The sequence below is a fragment of the Chlorocebus sabaeus genome, chromosome 9 (assembly GCF_047675955.1).
Source record: "Chlorocebus sabaeus isolate Y175 chromosome 9, mChlSab1.0.hap1, whole genome shotgun sequence".
Taxonomy (NCBI): Eukaryota; Metazoa; Chordata; class Mammalia; order Primates; family Cercopithecidae; genus Chlorocebus; species Chlorocebus sabaeus.
Genome location: NC_132912.1, coordinates 1,350,173 through 1,369,435, shown reverse-complemented (window position 1 = coordinate 1,369,435; position 19,263 = coordinate 1,350,173). Strand labels below are relative to the sequence as shown.

The 19,263-nt window shown below is 49.9% G+C and overlaps 1 protein-coding gene across 1 annotated transcript in view; it reads left to right on the top strand.

Moving 5' to 3' along the window:
• Window positions 1–19,263, top strand: part of ADARB2 (adenosine deaminase RNA specific B2 (inactive)) — a 520,351-nt gene that overhangs the window by 351,029 nt on the left and 150,059 nt on the right. Inside the window, exon 3 of the mRNA XM_008002108.3 lies at window positions 12,268–13,163. Within this exon, the coding sequence (XP_008000299.1) occupies window positions 12,268–13,163 (896 nt within the window). The remainder of the gene's footprint in view (window positions 1–12,267; window positions 13,164–19,263) is intronic.

Here is a 19,263-nt window from a genome sequence, read left to right as displayed (position 1 = left end):
CATGTGTGTGGTGTGTGTGTCTGTGTACGTGTGTGCATGTGTGTGGTGTGTGTGTCTGTGTACGTGTGTGCATGTGTGTGGTGTGTGCACGTGTGTGTGCATGTGTGTGGCATGTATGTGCATGTGTGTGGTGTGTGTACATGTGTGCATGTGTGTGGTGTGTGTGTCTGTGTACGTGTGTGCATGTGTGTGGTGTGTGCACGTGTGTGTGCATGTGTGTGGCAGGTATGTGCATGTGTGTGGTGTGTGTACGTGTGTGCATGTGTGTGGTGTGTGTCTGTGCACGTGTGTGCATGCATGTGGTGTGTATACGTGTGTGTGCAAGTGTGTGGCATGTGAGTCTGTGCATGTGTGTGGTGTGTGAGTCTGTGCAGGTGTGTGCATGTGTGTGGTGTGTGTGTGCATGCGTGTGCATGTGTGTGATGTGTGAGTCTGTGCAGGTGTGTGCATGTGTGTGCTGTGTGCATGCATGTGGCATGTGTGCCGAGTGTGGTGTGTGCACATGTGTGTGGTGTGAGTCTCTGCACCTGTGTGCATATGTGTGATGTGTGTGCACATGTGTGCATGTGTGTAGTGTGTGAGTCTGCACATGTGCACAGGTGTGTGGCGTGTGAGTCTGTGCACGTCAGTGCACGCACATATGTCAGGAGCAAGGGTGGGTGGTGGGAGCACACATGACCTTGCCCTGCCTCCTCCCGTCTCCTGTGTTTCACACCCTGTGAGTCTATGTGTCTGTGGGCTCCGACACGAGGACCGCTCCCATCCCACCTCGCGTGTGCTCCACCTTTGGGGAATCCCATGTGCTTCCCTGTGGATGCTGGATGCCCACAACCTCACAGGATCATGGCTTTTGTCTGGGGCCGAGCGCCCCTCATCTAAGGGTGCGGAGCGGGGGACAGGCTCGCAGGGCACACACCACGCCATGAACCTGCGGGAAGTGGGCCTGGGAGCCGCACCTGGAAGCCCATCACCCATACGCTGGTCTCGGCTGAGTGGACTGAACAACTCCACGTTTGTAAGGCGTGTCTGCCTGGGGCAGCTAACTCTGAGGAGCTTTCTCTCCCAACGCTGAGCAGTCATGAGTTCCTGCCATCTGGTCACTGTCAACTCTCTGCTGACCACTGTGCAGAGGTTGGGATCCAACCCAGTTCTGACCAGGTGAGCCCAAGGCTGCCCGGCACAAAGACGGCCCTGGGCTTTGCTGGAGAGAAGTCTCCCGACAGGCGCACCTGCTCCTTCCTGAGTCCCACACACCACAGGCCCAGCCCCGTGGGGTCCTGCGTGACGGGTCTTTGAAGGAGGCCCTTCTGCAGCTGCCCAGCCTGCCAGTGTCCACTCCGCAAATGCCAGGAGCCACTGCCTCCCACCCCCGGCCCCAGCCTGCCTCCTGCCGCTTACAGAACCTCTGCTGTGCCCTGGAGAACCCGGGCACCTGCCTTCCCGTCCCTCAGCGGGGCTTCATGGAGGGAAAAGAGCTGCTCGGCCGCAGAATAACCTTCACCAGGAACAACATTATCTCTTCCAATGTAGCGTGGCGCGCCGCCTGGCTGGCTCCCAGGAGCCCGTCTGACCCGCAGACACGCAGCGTCATTATTAGTGATGCGTGCGGTCCCAATGATGCCGCACAGGGGAAGCCGGGTGTGCAAACGGCCCAGCAGAGGACGGACAGCGGGAGCCAGAGGAGAGGACGCCTGAGCTCTGGAGCAAGCGCAGCCCTGCACTCCGCGGACGGGGGGCGGACGGAGGGCAGATCCACCAGGCCCGGCCCCACCCGCACCTGCTCTCCGCCTATGAAGGGCAGCAGCCTAGGCCATCCGCCTTTGCACGGCCAGAACAGCTTTCACCTGGAAAGCAAAAGTTTCACCACAGTCATGACAATATAAAACGTTGGGCTTTCTCCACCAAATGCTGTCCTTTAACGCACGAAACCTTTAAACTTAGCACATTTCCGGACACTGTATCAAACAAGGTCATTTGCGTTTGAGGCTCAGGAGGACGCCCGTGAGAGAAATGGATGGAAATCATTTCATGTTGCATTTTCCCATGCAGATGCCTCCCTGAGTTTTCAAATTGCTCATCATCATCCTCTTACTGTGGTTTGTGGTATTTATCTAATAGTTCCAAATTATTTGCCTGCTTTTATCTAATTTCTACAGGGGAAGGATATGTGCAGCTCTCTGAAAAGCTGGTGCCGCTCACAAAGACCTCAGAGAAGCCACAGTTCACAGATGCCTCATTCTAGGAGGTCTCCAGAATGAGGTTCTTGGCTGGGGTGCAGAGGCAGGAGGACATGCCAGGGTGTGGGCGGCCGGGATGCCACCCACGGAGTCTCACTGGGAGCGGGTTTCATTAGGAAGGGTGCGTGGAGTCCACATCAGGAATGTCCAGGGAGAAGAAGTATGGTGTGAGCCCCATTGAGGGCAAGAAGGCAGGGGAGCTGCGCTGTCCCCCCAGGGCCACCATGCCATCCTGCTTTCTGGCTAGCTCGCTGCCATTTCCCACCGGACTGATGTAGGTGTGCACACAAATGCACACACACACACACACAAAGTATACATAATGCACACACACATGCATACACACAGTCACACTTACATTCACACATGCACAATTACACATACACTCACAGGCACATGCTCAGGCACACACTGGTACACACACTGGTTACGTTACACATTCAGGCACTGTTTACCAGCTGGAGCCCTCCAGGGGTTGATAAGAATCTGTTTCCAGTCTGAGTGAGTGACTCTGGGGAGCCTTAACCAACGAGGGGTGTGTGTGTGTGTGTGTGTGTGTGTGTGTGTGTGTGTGTGTGTGTGTGTGTCAGAGATAGAGACAGACACAGCGAGACAAAGACAGGGAGAGACACGGAGACAGAGTGATATTCTTCTCTTCTATTCTTCTCAGAATGCTTTGGCTAGTTGGGATCTGTTTTGATTCCATGTGAACTTTAGGATTGCTTTTTCTAATTCTGTGAAAAATAACTGTGGCCATTTGACAGGGGGATGGCGTTGAGTCTACTAGTGTTTGGGGCAATATGGACATTTTAGCAATATTGATTCTTCCAATCCATGAGCATGGGATGGTTTTCCATTTGTTTGTGTCTACCATTTCTTTTATCAGTGTTTTGTAGCTCTCCTTGTAGATATCTTTCATCTCCTTGGTTACATGCTAAACCTTTCTAAGAATCCTGATGTGCAGCTGGCATAGCAAGTGGTTCCCCGTCTGCCCTGGTGTAAGCACATGAGTTTCTTGCAGACCTACTCCCAGCTCTAATATACTATGAGTATGCAATTATGACTGGCTAGAATAATAATTATTTGGGATGATAAATTTCGGAGTGGACTAAAGGAATCACCAATTCTTATATTCTATTTTGAATTGTCCGTTTGAATTGTTCTAAATGCAAATAATGCATTTTGAGAATCACATCATTTTTATAATGCAGGCCCCTCAAACCCCTTGATCCCAAATCCCTGGCACCACCCTGGGAGGTGGGCCCCACACCTCCCTCTTCATGCTCTCAAAAGGTGTTGGCGGCTTACAGTGTCTTTTGTGGTCACAATTAATGTGTTCTGAGGGCCTGCAACATTTGGTAGGTCATGCCAAAACTTTTTTAAAATTTAATTTCATTTTATTTTAGGCTTAGGGATACCTGTGCATGGGTATACTGTCCCGTGGGTATACTGTCCCGTGGGTATACCGTCCCGTGGGTATACTGTCCCGTGGGTATACTGTCCCGTGGGTATACCGTCCTGTGGGTATACCGTCCTGTGGGTATACCATCCCATGTGTATACCGTCCCGTGGGTATACTGCACCCTGGTGGGTACTGGGCTGCTAATGTACCCATTACCCAAATAGTGAACCTTGTACTGATAGCTTATTTTTCAAACCTTACCCATCTCCTATTCTCCCCGCTTCTCAAGTCCTCAGTATCTGTTGTTTCCATCTTTATGTCCATGTGTACCCATGGTTTAGTTCCCACTCATAAGTGAGAACATGCAGTATTTGCTTTTCTGTTTCTGAGTTAGTTCATTTAGGATAACGGCCTCCAGCTCCATTCACAATGCTGCAAAGGACATAATTTTACTCTTTTTTATGGATACCTAGTATTCCATGGTGTATATGTACTACATTTTCTTTATCCATCCACTGTTGATGGACATTTAGGTTGGTTCCATGTCTTTGCTATTGTCAATAGTGCTGAGATGAACATACACACACTGGTGTCTTTTTTATGTAACGATTTTCTTTTCCTTTGGGTAGACGCCCAGCAGTACAATTGCTGGGTCAAATGGTGGTTCTTTTCTTAGTTCCTTGAGAAATCGCTATGCTGTTTTCCACAGAAGTTGAATTAGTTTACATTTCCACCAACAATGCACAAACAGTCCCTTTTCTCTGCATCCACACAAACATGTTGGATTTTTTTTTTTTTTTTTTTTTTTTTTTTACTTTTTAATAATAGCCATTCTGACTGGGGTACGATGATATCTCAGTGTGATTTTAATTTACATTTCCCCTATGATGTTGAGCATTTTATCATATGTTTGTTAGTTGCTTATATTTTTTCTTTCGAGAAATGGTCTGTTCATGCCCTTTGCCCCATTTTTTTGTGGAGTCGTTTGGTTTTTTCTCACTAAGTTATTTGAATTCCATCTAGATTCTGGATATTAGTACTTTATCAGAGGCATAATTTGCAAATATTTTATCCCATTTTGTAGGTTGTCTGTTTCCTTTTTTGTTTTTTGTTTTGTTTTGTTTTGTTTTGCTGTGCAGAAGCTTGTTAGTTTAATTAAGTCCACTTTGTCTATTTCTTGGTTTGTGCATTTCCTTTTGGGGCCTTCATGATAAACCTTTTGCCAGGCCAATGTCCAGAAGTTTTTCCTAGGTTTTCTTCTAAGATTTTTATAGTTTCAGGTCCTATTTTTAAGTCTTTAAACCATCCTTGAATTAATTTTTGTGTATGGTGAGAGATAGGGGTCCAGTTTCATTCTTCTGCATATGGATAGCCAATTTCCCAGCACCATTTATTGACTAGGATGTCCTTTCCCCATTGTTTACTTCTGTAAGCTCTGTTGAGGATCAGATGGCTGGAGATGAGCCACTTTATTTCCAGGTTCTCTACTCTGTTCCATGGGTCTATGTGTCTATCTTTGTACCAATACCATACCATCCTGTTGTTACTATAGACTTGTAGTATAATTTAAAGTCTGGCAATGTGATGCATCTGGATTGGTTCTTTTTCTTGGGACTGCTTTAGCTATTCAGGGTCTGTTTTGGTTTTATATGAACTTTAGGATTGTTTTTTCTAATTCTGTGAAAAATAATGTTAGAATTTGATAGAGATTGCATTGAATCTGCCTATTGCTTTGGGCAATATGGACATTTTAGCAATATTAATTCTTCCAATCCATGAGCATAGGATGGTTTTCCATTTTTTCGTGTCTTTTACAATTTCTTTCATCAGTATTTTGTAGCTCTCCTTGTAGCTGTCTTCCACCTCCTTGGTTAAATTTATTCCTAGGTATTTTATTGTGTGTGTGTGACTATTGTAAATGGTATTGAGTTCTTGATTTGGTTCTCAGCTTAAACATTATTGATGTATAGAAATGCTACTAATTTTTGTACATTGATTTTGTATCCTGAAACTTTACTGAAGTCATTTATCAAGTCGAGGAGTCTTTTAGAGGAGTCTTTAGGGTTTTCCAGGTATATATAACATACATGTATGTCATCAGGGAACAGAGATAGCTTCATTTCCTGTTTTCCATTTGGATGTCTTTTATTTCTTTCTCTTGCCCGATTGCTCTGGTTATGACTTCTAGTACTATTTTAAGTATAAGTGGTGAAAGTGGACATCATCTTGTTCCAGTCCTTAGGGAAATGTTTTCAACTTTTCCCCATTAAGTGTGACATTGGCTGTGGGTTTGCCATAGATGGCTCTTATTATTTTGAGGTATGTGTCTACAATGCCTAGTTTGTTGACAGTTTTTATCATAAAGGGATGTTGGATTTTATCGAATGCCTTTTATAGATCTATTGAGATGACCATATGGTTTTTGATTTTAGTTCCGTTTGTGTGGTAAATCACATTTATGGATTTGTAGAGGTGGATTCATCCTTGCATTTCTAGAATAAAACCCACTTGATCATGATGAATCATCTTTTTGATGTGTTGCTGAAATCATGCATTCGGAGTGTCTGCAACATTTGACAGATCATGCTAACACTGTTACACGCACCGTCTCCATTGATCTAACAAGGCCCGTGTAGTAGGTTGCATTTGTGAACTGTGTGATGGGTCAGGTCACACTGCCAGCACCCAGCCTCTGGAATCCACCTCTGTGCCCGAGAGACAAGTCCATTCACCATTCTGTGCACCGAGCTTTGGAGACAGCTTCCCTAGAGAAGACAGGGACAAAATGCAAAAAGTGGGAGCCAGGGAAAAGCTCAGTGTGCCTGCTCTAAGGATCAGAGACAGAGGGAATGACTCAGGAGGGGCGTGGCCATGCCCAGCCTCTCGGAGCAAGGGCAGAGCTGTCCATCGGTGGGCTAATCAGGCTTCATGAGCCTAAGGCAGGCTGACTTTTTTAAATGTATTTTATTGTGGGTTTTATTGTGTATATTTCAGGTGTACATCATGATGTTTTGTTACACTTACACTTGGTGAAGTAGTTACCACAGTCAAGCAAATGAACACCCGCACCTTCCACTGCCTTTTGTGTGGTAACAGCCGCTATCATCTTCCCTGCTGGCCTATGGGAACACCCAGACTCGGGGCGCACAGACAAAGAGTGAGGGGTTTGGGACACAACCCGGGGGTAACTTCCACAAGCAGCATGAAGAGGGGAGGCAGATAGTCCCCCAGCTCCCCTCACCCCCAGGGTGTAGCCTGTTAAGTAGAGACCCTGGTGAGTGCAGGAATTGGACTCTGAGACCCACCAAGCAGGTGCATCAACAATAGCTTTCCATCAATAGCTTTCTACTTAGAGCCTGGTGTTTTCCTGGTCTCCTGATGTTTTATCTCTAGGTTTTTATATATGACGACTGAGTGTGAGAAACCTGTTGATTATATGGAGAAAAAAATGAGAATAATTTCCTGGGTTGGGGAGGTAAGTGTAACACATTTAATACCTTCCATGTGGAAAGAAAAAACATTAATTTGTAAAGTCGGCGTTAAAGCCGTGAGTGGTTCACACGAAGTCACTACAGCAAGAGGCCCGCAGGGCAGCACCTGGGCCTGAGCGCCTCTATCCACCGACAGCCTCAGAGCCCAGAGCGCCACTCCCCAAGGGTCAGCTCCTACCCTCACTGAGCCTGGTCCCACGACTGCCACAGGACCACAGGGTGAGCTCCGCTCCCACCCTCACCCAGCCCAGCCCCACGACTGTCACAGGGTCACAGTGTCAGGCTCCTCCCACTTGGGCCCAAGGGACAAAAAGGCAAAGCCTGTTTTTCCCTTTGTATGCCTCGGGCTCCTGCACTTTTACCTGACCCAGTAGGTTCTGGAAGGTTTTGTGAGAACAAACTCTTGCCTTGCCAACCAGGGAGAGAGGGGAGGTTTTGTTGTGTGTGGAAAAGCTCATGCTGCTCTCGGCCCTTCTGAGGGAGCAAAACTCCCTCAAAAACTCCTCTCAAGGTGGGAGATGCGACCCCCGCCACAGCTCGTGACTCGCAGACGTGAGGCTCTGGAAACCCTTCTTCCAGGTGCCTTGGAATTCCTGTAAAGTGCACGGAGAAGCTCAGAGAAAAAGATGAGCAGAGAGAGAACCGGGACCCGGAGAGAGAGAAACAAGGTGGGCGAGATGCGGTGAGAGGAGGGTGAGAAGTGTCTGCCCCGCCATTTCCCTGCTGTGTTTTCAAAATGCATCCAATGTTCCCCCACGGCCGACTCTCGCTCAGCCCATTAGATGTGCTGCCTCTGTTCATCCCTGTAAGAATCTTATAAGGCAAATATTTTTTAAATGTTCATTTTCTGTCTTAAAAAATCAGTTGGCCAGACTGAGTGACTTGTCCAGGGTCACACAGCCGTGAACAATGGAGCAGAGCCCAGAGCAGCGCCTGCTGCACCCCCATTCCCCACAGCTCCATGCAGAGGCCACCGCTGGACTGTGGCCTCTGTGCTAGGCCCCCATATCAGGGAAATGGGAATCGGGGCCTGTGCAGAGCAGTCCGAACCCTAATTGGGTGATATCACCCCCAGAGGGCCCAGCCGGTGTGTCCAGGACAGGCCCCTGAAGTATGCTGTTATTAATTATTGATTATCATGAAAGAGGCCCTCATATCATAATCTGACATTCATGGTTTATGCCATGGAAAACTTTAATTCTGAGAGTCATAGGACATTGAATCAGAAAGAGGCGTTCGGTGCAGCTAGAGGCAAAGCGTTGCTCCGTGAGTTCCAATCCAAGATCCAGCAAAGGTCATACTGTAATCACACTGGCCGTCTCGTCCATCTCCACCTTGCTAGAAATCAATAAGAAATTACAGAGTACCAAGCAAATTTATATGCAGTCTGGTATGGGGTTGGGGAGTTGACCGTGTTGGGGTTTTTGCTCCATCTTTAAGTTCAATTTGGAAAATCACATGGTTAATCTGATCTGCTAACCCTTGGCCTGAAACACACTAAACAGTAGAGTTCAGTGCTATATGTATACCCAAAGTGCATAATGACTAGCAAAAGCATTTGCACTCAGCACTTTCTCCTCAGAAGGTAACTGTTTCTACTGCCATCAACTGTAAATGAACGTTGTGCACCTATACTGATCAAGCTCTCAGATCCACATTTTGAACAAAATTAACTCCCCAAACCTAATACTTTTTAGACACAATTGCCAGAGAAAACAACAGAGCCACCTCACAATTCGGGAAATTCAAATGAGAAATAGAGATTTTAGCAAACAGAGAGCACTTTTAAAGCAGAGCCGAGAGCCTTCTGCAGGAGCACCCAGATGGTAATGATAGTTGAGGCCAGGAGACGATGGTTCCACCCCGAGCTGAATGGGCAGGCAGCGTGCAAGCTGAAAGAATATTCTCCAGTGTCAGGATACCTCGCGAAGGTGCCCGATTTTCAAAGGCATCTTTTGTGCCTGCGAAATGTATGTTTTTATCATTCTCCAACAATGATGTCATAAGCTGAGGGGCAGGGAACGTGGGGCTGGGCCAGCTCGGTCTCATTCCTGCTTGGCTTCCGGGCCACATGGCCAGCAAATCCACGTGTCAACATCCAGCCACACTCAACCTCTATTTCTAAGCTGTGGGTTAGCTGTAAAAATTGCCTCGAGTTTCCACTTGCTTAATGGAAAAAACTCATCCACACCCAGCAGAAAAGCCTCTCTCCACGGACGAAGCCAATGCGTGAGGGGAAGCCTGTGTGTTCTTGCCTGGAACAGCTCACCATCCGGTCACACGTGGGGCAGCCTGTGGGTTCAGCTTCCTCTTCCTCTTCCAGAGAGCCCAGAAAAGGGTGTTACTGTACAGAGGCCAAGACAATGATGGAAGTAATCAGTTTCCATAAAATCACCTTTATAGCAACAACACAGACAAGAGTGATCCGATGCCTGGGACTGAACTGCACCTCGACCAGCTAACAAACTCTGCGACCTCAGTAAAGGAACTTTCTCACTGAGACAATTGGACATTAATACATTCCCCAGGGCTGACGGGGGCCATGAGAAACAACAAAGTCTGGTTCTGCAGGAGCCAGGCCTCAGGGAGGGGCAATGGTGCAGCTCACTACCATAATTTTGTATTTTGTGGTAAACCTGTATGGAGCCTTCCAGAAGCACATTCACCAGTGAGGGCAGTATGGACCCAGCAGGTTGTGGGGTCATCCATGGCTGAGATTCCCTAATGGAACAACTTTGCCAGAAAACAGTGGTCCAGGATAGTCAGTCTGGAAAAGTTAAATCATCATCAAATGCATCCGTCACCCTGGCTGGCAAACGACGATTTTGCTAAATTGACTTCAGAACATTTTCTGCAAAAGAAATAAAGCACCGCAGTCACACGTGAAGTCACCCCCAGCCCCTCATTGCACTGCCCTCCTGCACTCCCCAGGGGAGACCGGACTGGATCTTTATTACCCACACATCAGCAGCTTTGTCACAGATAGATGACTGCATGAAGAATATAGAACGTTGGTGTTCTTATAATAATAATATCCTACCCTATGGGTTATTTTGCAAGTCAATTTTACTATCTGGCATCCTATTTCTTGAGATTCATCTACATGGAAGCATACAGACGTAGTCCATTAGACGCAACTGCTATACAGTATTCTATATATTCTGTAGTGTGATTGTATCACTGATTACTCATCATTCCTCTAACCATAGAAACTTGGGCATTTTCAAAGTTTTCAGTTTTGTGAAAGCATGCTGCAGTGCACACCCTTGTTCAGCTCTGCCTCTGTGTATGAAGGTTTCTGTAGGACGCATCTCCAGCGGCAGAATTGCTGAGTAAGGCATGTGTTTCTTTATTCTTGCCCCACGCTCCCAAAATGCATTCCAAAGGATCTGTGCTTATGCTCCTGACCACCGACCCCTGGTACCTACCCTGAAAACACTGGGACATTACAGGTCTTTTTACAGTGCTTGCCTGTCTGATGAAGGTGGTAAGACTCCCAGGGGCAGAAACCAAGTGAGTGGCCTGGGTTCCTGCCAGGGGCCAGCTTTTGACCCATCTTGGCTATCATCGTGCCTTCCTCCCTACATTTTATTTAAAGTGAGAAAGGACTGACTCTTCCTTTCACTAAACACTAAGGGGTCACTGCATGGTTATTAAGTGGCCTAATTTCAATACTGGGGCTTCTCAGGGAGGCCCAAGCAGAGGGAGAGAGATGAGGGAACAGCCGGCTGGTGGAGCGATCGGAACACACACAACACTTCCTAAGTTTGCCGTCTTAAATGGGTGTGGTTCGTGACACCCCAGGACAACCACCATAGTAACATCAAAGATCACACAGCAGAGGGCACCATAACAGATACAATAATGAGAAACTTTGAAATATTTTGAGAATTACCGAAATGTGGCTGGGTGCGGTGGCTCTCATCCATAATCTCAGCACTTTGGGAGATGGAGGCAGGCGGATCACCTGAGGTCGGGAGTTCAAGACCAGCCTAGCCAACATGGCAAAATCCATCTCTACAAAAATACAAAAATTAGCCAGACGTGGTGGTGTGTGCCTGTAATCCCAGCTACTCAGGAGGCTGAGGCAGAAGAATTGCTTGAATCTGGGAGGCAGAGGTTGCAGTGGGAGGGGTCGTGCCACTGCACTCCAACCAGGGCAATAGAGTGAGATTCCATCTCAAAAAAAAAAAAAAAAAAAAATCACCAAAATGTGACACAGAGGCATAAGGTGAGCGCATGGCATGGGATAATGGTGCTGATAGAGTTGCTCAACTCAGGGTTGCCACAAACCTCAGATTAGTGAATAACACGATACCTGGGAAGCCAAACAAGGAGGGGTGCCTGTACTTTAAGTCACCTCTGGAAGAAGCATACTGCCTAATACAATGTAAATGCTATGCAAATCGTTGTTATACTGTATTGTTTAGAGAATGATAACAAGAAAAAAGTCTGTACACGTTCCGTAGTGATTCATCCATTTTCTCCCAAATACTTTCTCTCCACAGTTAGTTGAATCCATAGATGGGGAACTCAGGAATACAGAGGACTGAGGGTAGTTACTGAATAGGTGTGCCCCTCCTCCGTGGAGAAAGACCGGGACTCACCCCAAGGCCGCAGTGCCTCACCTGGGCGGGCTCCTATCCTTCCCTCCAGGGAGGTCTCAGGAGACGCCACCTGCCTCACCTCTGGCTGTGAATGAGGAAGTAGAGTTTGGGGGCTGGACCCCCTGCCCCTCAGTATTGGGGGGCCCTGGTCACCGGGCCTGGAGGTCCCTGTAGCAGGTGGGAAGGGGGACACTAGGCCACACCACCCCAGGAAAGGCCTCTCTGACCTTTGACATTGCACAAAACTTGTCCAAAGTCAGGGGCGCTTGTCTGTTTGGGGTACACAGTGGCACTTAGAGCGGGAGCCAGCCCAGAGGAGGACAGCTCCCAGCCACAGGCCCTCAGCAAGGGACCAGGGACGCTGCTTCCCCGCATGGGCCATAGGCCCCCCCAGGGGCTCCCTCCCTCCAGTGGCCACAGTCATTTCTCAGGCCTGGCCTGGGGACAAGGGACCCTAGGGGAGTGCCTGCTGTTCCCATCGACCTGCCGGCGCTCGCCCAGGGTCCTGACTGGTCTGTTCTCCCCTCCAGGTACCAGCAGCGCGGAGGTGAAGGAGAACCGCAATGTGGGCAACCTGGCCGCGCGGCCACCGCCCCTGGGTGACCGGGCCCGGGGCGGTGCCCCCGGTGCGAAGAGGAAGCGGCCGCTGGAGGAGGGGAATGGAGGACATTTGTGCAAACTGCAGCTGGTCTGGAAGAAGCTGTCGTGGTCGGTGGCGCCCAAGAACGCGCTGGTGCAGCTGCACGAGCTGAGACCGGGCCTGCAGTACCGGACAGTGTCGCAGACGGGCCCGGTGCACGCCCCGGTCTTCGCGGTAGCGGTGGAGGTGAACGGGCTCACGTTCGAGGGCACGGGCCCCACCAAGAAGAAGGCCAAGATGCGCGCGGCCGAGCTGGCGCTCAGGTCCTTCGTGCAGTTCCCCAACGCCTGCCAGGCACATCTGGCCATGGGCGGCGGCCCGGGCCCTGGCACGGACTTCACCTCTGACCAGGCGGATTTCCCCGACACGCTCTTCCAGGAGTTCGAGCCCCCGGCGCCACGCCCGGGTCTCTCGGGAGGCCGCCCCGGGGACGCCGCGCTTCTGTCCGCGGCCTACGGGCGACGGCGGCTGCTGTGCCGCGCGCTGGACCTGGTGGGCCCGACCCCCGCAACCCCCGCGACCCCCGCGGCCCCTGGTGAGCGCAATCCCGTGGTGCTGCTGAACCGCCTGCGCGCTGGGCTGCGCTACGTGTGTCTGGCGGAACCGGCTGAGCGGCGGGCGCGGAGCTTCGTGATGGCCGTGAGCGTGGATGGCAGGACGTTCGAGGGCTCGGGGCGCAGCAAGAAGCTGGCCCGGGGTCAGGCCGCGCAGGCCGCGCTGCAGGCGCTTTTCGACATCCAGATGCCCGGCCACGCACCCGGCAGGGCCAGGACGCCAATGCCGCAGGTGAGGGGCGCGGGGGGCGCGGGAGGACCCCGACATTTCCCTGTGGGCACTGGCGTCCGGGCTTCTCGGGGAAGGAGCGGCCGCGTGGAGCGGGAGGGGAAAGAATGTCCCCCCGGGCTGGCGAGGTGACCGGAGAGCAGGTGCTGCCGGCGGTTTTGAGGGTGACGATGCGGCTGCCCGGGAGGAGACGGCGAGGCCGGGTAGGGAGCTGCCGGGGTGCCTCCGTCTGCAGGGTAGGGCCGGTTCCCCCGTGCCAGGCCTCGTGGGTGGCTGGGTCTCCACGCGTGGGGTCGGATGGTCGTGCTGGGTACAATTGGTGTCAAGTTTTCCACCAGGGAGGCGCCCTGTGCCTGGGTGCAGCCGGGGAGGCCGCCCAGTCCCGCAGGATCCAGACGGGGTCCCTGGTCCAAGAGAGAACCGCGCTGGGAGGCTGAGGAGGCCGGAGCGAGAGTAGGGAGCTGGACCTCACTCTGCCCGGCAGGACCCCTCTGGTTCCTTCCTGCGCGGCTGTGGGTCCGCCTTCTAACCTGTGTTTACCTTCACTCACATGTTCTCAGCTCTGTCTGGGTGTTACCGGTTGAAGGTGTCCAGGTTCTTGGCGCCTTGAACAAAGAATTGAACAAAACCCACAAAGCAAGGAAAGAAAGAAGCAACAAAAGCAGAGATTTCTGGAAAAAGAAAGCACACTTCACAGGGTGGGAGTGCCTGCGCACAGGGGCCCCAGAGCGCCTTACAGAAGTTTCTGGGGTTTAAATACCCTCTAGAGGTTTCCATTGTTTATTCGGCCTAGGCCCTGTGTAAATGGAGAGGACACTTCCTGTCATCACTAAAGTATTTCCATTTGATTCAGCTCTAGAAAGTCAGTGTCAACTGGCCTTATGTTCCAGCCTCCAGACCCTATTCTGCTGCCTCATGTCTGTCAGAAACTATTCTGATACCATTTTAAAACAATCTTATCCTGCCAAGTCGTGCAATGGCTGAGTTATGCAAATTATCTTTTCTCTTATCATGTTCAGAATTATTTGTGGGCATCACTAATGTAGCAGATATAGAAAATTATCTTTATTCATTTTGGCATCAATCAAGGAAAGAAACATTTCACATAGTTAAAAAGCACTTAGCCCAGTGCGGGACTCGTCGTAAGTATGCAGTAATTGTAAGTTATGGCCGTGATCGCTACCATCGTTACATCCCAACACCTAGGACAGAATCCGTTATTTTGCCTGGGAAGATCATAAATCTCTTCATGAACGCAGGTCCCACTCCAACCCCAGACGCCGCTCAGGGAGACTACAGGGTGACACAGACCACGTGGGTCGTGACAGAGCCCTCATCTTGAATTGTGACTGGGTTTGAGTGCTCACTATTCACTTGTCAACCAATGCTTGTTGAACTCTTGGCCGGCATGGGGTAGGGCACACCCCGGCCATCTGCCTCTCAGGAAGCCATTCATTCATTTTCAAGTACTTGTGGAACATCCGGTGGTCATTTTAAGGAGTGGGTTAGAGGGATTTAAATCACAATCTCTGTCAGTCTTGCTGTCCAAACTCATCCTCAAATAAAAACACAACGGTAAGTAAAAACAAGGTGGTGGACAGCAAGAACGGCTTCCACATAAGTCCCTGGACACTTCCTCACAAGGGTGCTGGGGCCTGGCTTGGTCTTTTCTTATGCCTCCTTCTTATTTACTCCCCTCTCTCTTCCTTTTTCACCCTGTTTCTGCACTGTCTGTAGTTTAAACTTGCCAGCCAGTGACAGTTCGGGAAGCCACTTCATCCCTGCAGCCTGGGGGAGGGGGGAGGGGCGGAGGGGGCTGGGGGGCACTGGGAGAGAGCCCTCCTAACGCTGCCCACGACCTTGGGTGCAACCTTGGCAGGCTCAGGTCTCCTGCCACCTTCTCTGAGAAGCCCCAGCACCCACGGTCTGGGGCGTGTCCCCCGTTGCTGGGACACTTTGCTCACCCAGCTGGGCCTGCCACTCTTCTGTTGAATCTGTTAAGCAGGAAACAGTCCTCCACGCCTCCCCAGTCCCTCTCCTGCGTCCCTCTCATGTAAAATGTGAAGGATGTCAGTGAATTCTGGCTGCAATGCCTTTTGCTTTCATGTTGTCAGCCCTGAACTCTTACGATGGAGAAACCAGGCAGCGCTACTACTTTGTAATAGTCATTTGACCCCAGAATGCAGAACATCAGTTAGAGCCGTGGCTGCTAAATTATTTTTCTCTGACAGTCCCTAACCACCCGGACTGGATGATGAAGGGCACAGAGCAGCGCGAGGGTTTCGGGCCGTTCATCACTGCTCTGCACGCAGCGTCCCAGGGGCCCATTACCCTCCCTTGTACCGCTCCCCATGCGCACCCCCAACTGGGCGGGGGCTGGGAGGACACTGGGACTCAGGGCCAGGAACCTTCAGCAGTTTATTAAATTCGAATCATATTACGGATGTGATTCAGGGGGGGAAAATGAAAAGAGTTCAGAAATTGCTGTAAATGTGGCTTTTCCTCCTTGCTCTGCCCCAACCTTCCCGCAAAATCCTGCCTCTACTTCACGGACCCCAGTCTACACAGCTTGCTTCTGTTCAGGCAGACCCCTGGTGCCACCGCATGGGGGTTCTGGAGCTGAAGTTCCTAAAGGCCTCAGTCCCTGGCCCTTGTCTGACTACCCTGTTAGCACCCGTGTCTGGAGAGCAAGCCGTGCGTTTTCCTGGGCTGTGTCCCACGCTGGGAAAAGGACAGCCCCACCTCCGGGGGATGGACGGGGGAAGGCCGCCCTGCCGGAGTCCGTCCAGGGAGCCTGGAAGCAGCGCCTGCTGCTGGAACGATGCAGTTTCTGCACCTGGGTTCTCTGCCCACAGTCCCAGACTCACACCATGCAGGGCTGGCTTCCACGTGCAGAACGACAAACCCACCTCTGGATCCACATGGTGTTTCGGTAGAAGCCAGCAAAGATGCTGCACGTCTGCTCGGTGCTCTCCACCAAAGGCTTGCTCCTACGAATGAAGCTTCAGAACCATCCTGGTTCTGGATGGTTCTCCAGAACCTCCATCCTGGAGGGCAGTCTCCTCATTAAGTAACAGTCAATGAAAACAAGTTTCCAATGTGATGGTGCATACGAATCATTTGAGTGGTGTGTTTAGACACCTCTGAGGAACCTCCTGCAGGAACCCAGTGGGTTCTCGAGGGAAGTCAGCGGTCTGCACTTCCAGCTTGCGGAGTGGTCAGAGACCCACGCTGTTGAGAGCCAGTGCGGCCAGAGCCTGTCATGGTGCTGCTCACAGCCTCAGCCTGGAATGGCAGGGCCGTGGCGGGAAGAGTCTCTCTGTCCTGCCGGGACAGCTCGCAGGAAGCAGGGCCACCCAAAGGCCCTCGGAGACCTGAGTAGTGTCTGTAAGGGTGATCGTTGTGGTGGTGCTTGGGATTCAGAATCTCAGCTTCCTTATAAACACCTGAAGTCACACTCCAGTGGTAAAGATGTACGATAGACTTGTGTGTCATCTGGATTTTGAAAGAGGAAGTTCAGAAGCATGAATTCTCATAAAGATTAAAATCACAAGTGTGGCTTCTCCACATCTGATTTTCACTATTTCCTGCACCTGAGGGTGTTTCTCAGGATTGGACTCATCTAACCCTTCAGCTTCATGGGATCTGAGTCAGCCAGAGTGTCAAAAGCAGGCATTAATCAGATTCCTTAGAACTCACACCAGACCTAAACAGGTAGGGTTTACAGTGCTGGCGCAGGGTTTGCAGGCCAGTCTCCATGAGTATCAGCTGATAGGGGCAGTGCCTGCTCAGGTGCACCTGCCTGGCCCATTGCAAATCTCTCATGCTTTCCTCATCTGCAGTACACTCAAGGCTCCTCTAGGTTAACTGGGTACTCAGAAGTAAGAACAAGACTGTGTCAGGATATAAATATGTGCTACCTGGAGGCATCATCATAAAAGATGATAAAATCACAAAACCTACATCTCTCTTCAGTTTGCTCCCCACCCCAGCATGAAAAGAAATCCTAAGCAAAAATGCAACCATAAAGGAACGCTCTTCAGCATTTTCTTTCCATGAAAACTATTTAGAAAGGAGAATAAAGTACACCATAATGCCAGTAAAAATAAATCAATCAGTAAAAGTCAGCTGTCTGCTCAGTAACTCTGAAAAGGAAGTTTATCGACTTGTTTGTGAGTTTATCTTTCATCCTCAAGTACCCCCTTTATTTCTTTGTTTTTTAAATTTTCATATCAGGCACGGACACCTTGTTGTCCACACACTCTCACCCCGCACTCTCCCACACTCAGTCCGTACTCCAAACTAGTGCCTTCAGAAACAGAAACAGTTCCTTGAATGACTTTCTAAAATTTTTAAAGAATCTTCGTTTTGCTGGAAAAAAAAAACTTTCCACTGCCACCCAGCCTTGTGAGAATTATTCACTGCCAGCAAGAAGTTCTTTATATTTGCATAAAGACTCAGAGAGACTGGGAACCCAGAGAGGGAGGGGTGGCACCTCGGGCATCCCCAGGCGGCGGAAAAGGCACTAGAACAAGGTGTTTGAACTGGAAACTGTGGGTTTGGCTCTGGGAATGCAGGTATTAAAGACATAAAAAGTGTCTGTGAAGTCCCTGGGAGAAGAAGCCTAGAGTTGGGCCTTCACCTCCTGGATGGACCTGGCTCCACATTCTCACCAAGCAATCCTCAAGGGCTGAGGGAACCGCAGGTTTCTCTCCTATCCGATGTCTAGTGGCTTTGCATCCCCAACTGTTCCCACCAGAGACACCGTAATGAGAGGAAAGCCTGAGGGGTTCATCCTCTGTCCCCACACCAAGAAATATGCAGCTGAATCCTTGCAGAAAAATCATGACCAATTCTTGGGAATGGCTTCAATCAGTTGAGGCAGTCAGTCGAGATGAAGCCATTTCTTTGATGCGCAGAGCTAAGTCCAGGGCAATTTCTTTCTCCCTCTCTGTCTGTCTCTCTCTCTGTCTCTTTCTCTCTCTCTGTTTCTTCCTCTCTCTCACACACTATTGTGCAGGATGCGCACACACATATATGTGTATATAGATCTATACTAGAGAGAAAGACTTACAGTCACCAGATCTTTGTGCAAAGGTAGGAAAAACCTGCTTGTCCTGTGTGAGCATTTCAGAGACCTATCAAAAGATCTTTAATTCAGCAAGCTGCTAACGAGTCTGTGGCTCGTTTTCTCCTCTGCACAGAGTTGCTCTGAGGCTTGTGTGTCTATAACAATACAGTAAGCGCTCCTCGCTTGTTGGCTGTTATTAGCATCATTGTTTTTATGATGCAATTACGGGTTCAATTCCTTGAGATACTTATTCCCACACCAAAGTATATTAAAAGCAAACAAAAAGCCTGATGGCTCATGTCGCTCCCATCCTGGGTGAAGGTGCTTTCTAGATTAAGAGGAGACATTTGCTTGGGGTCTGCAGGCTCCTTGCAAGGGGTTGCCAGATAAAATACAGTGACAAGCTTACATTTAAAAGTTATTATTGTTTATCTGAAATTCAAATTTAACCAGATGTCTTATATTTTATTTGCCAAAAAACGATGCAGCCCTCCTTGCAGCTGAAGAGTGAGAAAAAGGGAGTAAGAGTGTGGTGCCAGGGAGAGGAGGGTCCCGTGGGAAGAGGGAGACTCCAGCAGCCACCTGTCTGCCGCTGTGCCCACCAATGTCCCTCATTTTTCTCAGAGCACTCAGAGAGGTCACGGATATGCCAGGGTCCTGAGGCGGTGGCACTAATGATTTTCAGGTCTTTTCCTGTCTCCCTCACTCAAATATTGCAGTCCGCTCTGGCTAGAAACTGGCCATTCAGTCTCACTCACTTTGTGAACAAATGGAGTGGAGGACAGATAATCACAAGCGGGTCAGGAGCCAAGCAGTCTTTGCAGTGTGCTGAGTTTGGTTTCACGCCTCTGCCCTTTTGCAATCCACTATTAAAACAAACGTCATTTCTATCGTGGCAAAGGCCTCCGTGTGTAACTCAGGGAGGGAGGACTGAAGACAGACCAGTTAGGTAGGAATTAGCCCTTCTTACCTAACGGTTTTCAATAATTCCATAACTTACTTACAGAGAAAAATCGGAATTTCACAATTGGC